The sequence below is a fragment of the Frankliniella occidentalis genome, unplaced genomic scaffold (assembly GCF_000697945.3).
Source record: "Frankliniella occidentalis isolate FOCC.00 unplaced genomic scaffold, Focc_3.1 Scaffold2019, whole genome shotgun sequence".
Classification (NCBI taxonomy): domain Eukaryota; kingdom Metazoa; phylum Arthropoda; class Insecta; order Thysanoptera; family Thripidae; genus Frankliniella; species Frankliniella occidentalis.
The window spans coordinates 9,785-15,389 of NW_026269113.1; the positions used below are offsets into that span (position 1 = coordinate 9,785).

At 54.2% G+C, this 5,605-nt stretch overlaps 2 protein-coding genes across 3 annotated transcripts in view; one reads left to right on the forward strand and one right to left on the reverse strand.

The window, feature by feature from the left end:
- The window catches only part of LOC113217743 (angiotensin-converting enzyme-like), a gene marked incomplete in the record, with an annotated part of 4,510 nt that extends 2,332 nt beyond the window's left edge, over positions 1-2,178 (forward strand). The window contains 5 exon segments of the mRNA XM_052276176.1: positions 150-251; positions 372-515; positions 658-833; positions 946-1,003; positions 2,094-2,178. Of these exon segments, the coding sequence (XP_052132136.1) occupies positions 150-251; positions 372-515; positions 658-833; positions 946-1,003; positions 2,094-2,178 (565 nt within the window).
- LOC113217744 (angiotensin-converting enzyme-like) lies at positions 2,165-5,332 on the reverse strand (the record flags this gene model as incomplete). 2 transcript variants are annotated; one of them, XM_052276178.1, is given in 7 exon segments in its annotated part: positions 2,165-2,836; positions 3,095-3,276; positions 3,362-3,604; positions 3,685-3,931; positions 4,100-4,224; positions 4,651-5,110; positions 5,189-5,332. In XM_052276178.1, coding segments are annotated over 7 exon segments (1,487 nt in total), but the record flags the coding sequence as incomplete, so codon positions are not given.
- Between the last annotated feature and the right edge of the window lie 273 nt (positions 5,333-5,605).

Genomic DNA, 5,605 nt, shown 5'->3' on the forward strand with positions numbered 1-5,605 from the left:
CACGGAAATATAATTAATAACTGAGGAAAAATCAGAAAAGAATTAGAATAAAAATCAAGAAAAAACAGAAAGGTTAGTGTACGCCTATATTTAGAGTAAAGGACCCCTCGGCGTCCTCCGTCCCGCGCTAACTGTCCTCTCCGCTCCAGGCAGGAAATAGAGGGCGTTGAGCAGCCCCTGGATCGGTCGTGGCGCGACTTCGACGCGGCCAACCTCGACCTTCTCATGGACCCGGTCGGCACACCTTTCAAGTAAGCATCGGGGAGGCAATAATTCCTCTCTGGCTCGTTTGGAAATGGACGCCGTAGCCAAACGGCAACCTAAATGATAATCACCCCTCGTTCGTATCGGCGGACCTAACTTTTCCCCAGGACGACGTTCGGGACCATCCTGGCCTTCCAGATGCACCGCCAGCTTTGCATCATGGCTGGTCTGTTCGACGCCGAGGACCCGACACGCCTCCCACTGCACCGCTGCAACCTCCTGAACCAGCCTGTCGTCAGCAACCTGCTCAAGTACGTCCGAAAATAGGGGTGGCGTCGCACGGGGGGGGGGGGATCCGCGTAATGTGCAAGCAGAATCGGTTGCCTACTTTACCGCTGAGTTTTAGGTCGTGCAGACGTATAGGGTACCTGACCCCGTCCGTTCTCGGTGCAGGAAAATGATGCAGGTCGGGGGTTCAAAGCCCTGGCAAGAAGTCCTGGAGCAGACCATCGGCACCAAGGAGTTGGATCCCTCGGCAGCCACGACCTACTTCCAGCCGCTGCACAAGTTCCTCGAGGACCACAATGTTCGCACGGGGGAGATTGTGGCCTGGGGGAAGAGTCAGAAGGGTAAGTTGCGAGTTGAGGCCGGGACCGAGGATGTCGGGGCCGGGACATGGCCGCGAGTTGGGGTGGTCGGCAAATGGAGAGCTGTAAGCTTGCCATGATTTTCCTCCCATAGAGTGCGGTCTTCCCCGGTACAAGCTGATGGAGAAGGACGCGGACGGCGCCGCCAGGGGGTACTACTCCTGCCCGCTGGGCGAGTTCTCCGAGGAGCAGGACGCCGACACGACCGCCGCCCCTACGGCAGCGCCGACCACACCAGCCCCCACGACCGTCGACGCCACGACGCCCGCCCCCACAGCAGCGCCGTCGGCGGTGACGTCAGCGGCGGCGTCCTCGGGTCCTCCAGCGGCAGCGGTGACAACAGCAGCCTCCGCCACCTCGGAGCAAGTCACCGAACAGGCGCCCGCCGCGTGAGCGTCACGGCCGCGCGCTCGCCAGGGCTGGACATTCTCTTCATCTTAAAGTGGCAGACTCTGTGGTGGCATTGGGCTCAGATGGCGCGGGGCGGGGGCGGCGAGGGGCCGGCGGCGCAGGGGTTGCTGGGCCGCCCGGGGGCCTGCTGTGTGCCGCGAGGTGGCTCACTATCAGTTACCGACTGAAACACTGATGCTGTGGCTGACAAGGTGTTGCGGAATGAACGGAAAAGAAACCGCTAAATTAGGTTGCACAAGCTCATCCTAAGTTTTGGAGGGGAGGGGAGGGGGGAGGCAGATGGTTGTGTGTGAGGGGGTAACAACTTTGAAATTTGGTGTACATACGCCAAATTCCACCAATTTAAATCTGGCGTTGCTGATATTATAATATCTGACTCAGGTGTACAGACTGTTTTGTGAGTTGTTACCCCCTCCGACTGCAACCATTATATTTTGACCTGTGGTCGGATATCTCTTTGGTACGTGACATTGTGGGTCATATCAAATACGTTTCATAGGTTAATATTTCCAAAGTGGCATACCTACCTTGGGATGGTAGAAATCTACATTACTTTCCTTTGTGTCATGCACTATTTATCATCCGTAATGAAATATAACATGTAATAAAGGAATTGAAATAAAATGTAAGCGTTTGTAATTTGAAACAAAGTGATACCTTTTACTTCTGTGATGTCTTTTGTAATTAGCGAACAATTTCTATTTATTTTTGCTTTTGAAATAAATCAATTAAGATCAAATTGATAATTGATCAACATTCCTCCCTCATAAGTCTTGGCATGACAATATTCCAAGATCCTTAAAATTTATTGGGCGAAGGTTGTTGCTGTAGTGTGCCTGTCCCTACATTATGTTTACAACAATGTGTTGAAGAAGTTGTGCACGGGAAAGTTGATAGTGGAATTTGTAGCACATAATCTTTATTACAAGACAACCAATACAACATTTTGAAATACTGTTGAATAATGGTAAAGGGTCAATCACATTGTTCCCACCTTGTTCAATGCTCTCCAAGCAAGGCATTATTAAACCTTTTAACCAAAAAGAGAAAGATTAGAACATCGATTGATTAACGTAACTTACCACCTGGTCCACTAATAAAACACTCATTACTCAGACATTTCCCATTCAAAAAATCGCTAGTTTTGTCTTTAAATACAGGAATAATTTAACTCCTTCTCATCCTCAGGGATGTTAATAAATAATTTTGTTCGCGGTGAGATAAAATCCCGGGATCATCCTCGGTAAGTGCGAGCAGTCTGTTGAGGAGGTCGTTCATTCGCCAATCTATGGCTTCGTCTCGGGGCACTGTGGCATGAAGCGCGTCACTATCGTCCACCTTGTCTATAGTCTCGACGTTGTCGTCCTGGGCGGGGTACCCAAGCACAGCTTGCCGCTCAAAGGTAGCGGAGGGGAAAATGCCTAGGCTCGGCGGCGGGCAGACCGGCGCCTGGGTCCGGAGACGGGCACCTCGCCGCCGGGGTAGGTGTCAGCGGCTCGAGCTGGGAGCAGCGGCGGCAGACGAGGCTGCGGGAGCCGGAGCCGCCTTAGCCTCAGAGCTGGTCCTTTTGCAGCCTGTGTGAACACAATAACAGTCGTTAGCTACAAATACCAGCGGCTGAGGGGTCGTCCAGTAAGTGCGTCCGTTTTTATCAGATTCTTTCGCAAATTACGGGAGCTTGGCGCCTGCGAGACTCTGGGTAGGCCACTTCGCAGTACAGGCATGCAATGCAGCTAAGTTGTTGCCTACCTACCAGGCGCTATGAGAGCTTGATTAGGCCGAAGTAGGCAGGTCCGTAACGGCAGTAGAATACAGGTGCAACAATTACTTACCGTGTCGAGGGGCGGAGGCGTCCCAACCGATCTTTTCGCCGGTTTTCTTGTTTTCCTCCTCGAGCCACTTGAGGAGCGGCCTGAAGTACGCCATGAGTCCGCTGGCGTCCATCTTGCGCTGTCCGGTCACGATCTCCATCGCCTCGGGCCATGGCTTTGACGAGCCCAGCGACAGCATTTTCCTACGCACGGGGACGAAAACGGAACAAATCGAGTCAAGGACAGAGCAACACTACTACGGCATAGTTATTGAACTTTGCGACTCACCCGAACAGGTTGCCGGCCTCCTTGCTCTGGTAAATGTCGCACTGGTGCAGTGGCATGCGCTCGGGGTCCTTTGGGTCGAACTGGCCAGCCTTTTCACAGAGGGCAGCGTGGAACTGGAACTGGATCACGTAGCTCACGAAGTACCTGATGTATGGCACGCTGGCGATGGTGTGGTACTTTGAGCCAGGATCGAAGTTGTCCTCTGAGCGATCGACGGGTGCTTCGATACCCTGGTACTCTTGCCTGAGGAAAACAGAGGGTGGTCTTCAAAACAGAGTTTGTGAAACAAGCATCCTGCACCTGGGACTGGGCCCACCACTGACCTGAGCCTCCACCACTCGCAGTTGTAGTTGTCCGGGCTGGTCTTGCCCTTGAAGACGTCCCACCGCCACAGGTCCATGAGGTAGCCGAACGGCAGGAAGGCGATCTTCTCTAGACCCATGTTGTACAGGTAGTTGAGCTCGCTCTGAGGGTCGTCCTTGGAGTCGGCGGGCAGCAGGCCGACCTTGCGCAAGTGCTTGGGGGTGGACACTGACAGGGCGATGGTGTCGCCGACGGCCTCGTGGAAGCCTGGAAGGAGAGTGTACTTTCCAATACCGACACACATGCAGATATTTGCTGCACTTCTGCCTACAGACAACACACATTGCGCTACTAAGTGCAAGTGCAGTGTAGCATACGAAACGGGCGAAAAAGCGCGAATAGTACTGCGGCAAAGCGGGCACTACAGACTGCTACCTGAGTTGGCGCCCCGTCTGTACACCTTGGGCAGGTGCTTGTACTGCAGGTAGTACTGCACGTGCCCCATCTCGTGGTGCGCGGTGATCAGGTCGCGGTGGGTGATCCGCGTACACTGCTTGATCCTGACACAAGACACACAAGGGTCTTACTCGAAGGCGTCCGCGTCACTCACCTGGGTTTGCTCCGTCGCGGTACGAGGCGGGCTGGTTCTTGTACTGCAAGAAGTACTGCACGTGACCCATTTCGTGGTGCGCCACCAACAGCTGTTCCATGGTCACCTGCGTGCACTGCTTGATCCTGAAGGGTCAGACTGTAGCGTCAAGCAAAAACGACAAGAAAGGGGGGAGGGAAGGGGGAGCTAAGGTATACAGAATAACCTAACAGCGGACATTACAAGAAAAATAAAATAGAATGCACACACTTGAAATATGGGATAGAAGCAAGAAATGTTACAAACACGAAGGAAGCACTCTGGGCCAAACCAGTCAAACTAAAACAGCTCTTCACTTTTTTCAAGCCTGTTTCTATCAAATCCATCGCAAACTTACCTGAAGTCTTCGCCATCGTAGAAGTCCCAAGCCGAGGCGTGGCAGATTAGACTGCGTCCCTCGGGCTTCTTCAGGATGGACCGCTGCCAGAAGGTGTCGGGCATGGCGCTGAGGTTCAGCGATGTGAAGAACTCCTCGGACATCTTGAACATCTTGATGGCGTCGAAGCCCTTCTCGACCATGGCCGAGGTGGCGTCGACGGGCTGCTTGCCCGGGTACGGCGTGGAGATGTCGTAGACGTTGCCCCAGGTCTGCGACCACATGTTGCCCAGGAGGTGCGCCGGGATGAGGCCGTCCTTCTTGACGACGGCGTCGCCGTACTGCTCGTTGAGGCGCCGACGCACGTAGGCGTGGATCTGCTCGTACAGGGGTCTCAGCTGCAGCCACAGCTCTTGGATCTGGTTTCGGAACTCTGCCGATTCGTAGTCCTTAACCCACTCCTCGGAGGCGTCGCTGAAGTCTGCAGTTGGGAGGTTACTCGGTGAGTGCGAGATTGGACCCGGGATTATCGGGTGAGGAGGTTCGTCGAGTTACTTACTGTTGAGTCGGGCGGCCTCGTTGGTCAGCTCGACGTACTGGACGAACTGCTTGCGCACCTTGTCTCCGGCCTCCTTACGGAACTCTGCCCATACGTGCTTCAGCTCCTCCGGGTCCCTGCTCTTGGCTAGCAGCAGGGTCAGCTCTGCAACAGGACAATGGCGAGGGGAGCAGGCGGTGAGTTGTCCACTCTTTTGCAGTGCGCGTGACCTTCCCCCGTTGGTTCAGAAGCAGGAGCGAAAATACACAACACAAATACACACTCGGAAAGAAGGGGACGAGGGGTGGCCATTTTATTACAAAGTGTCAGGATCTCCTCTCCTGGCGAGCAAATACACACAAGGCGGCGGCCGCAGGGTGACAGGAGGGGAGGGAGAGAGGGAGGAGAGAAAGGGGGGGGGGGCAGCAGAGCCATTTT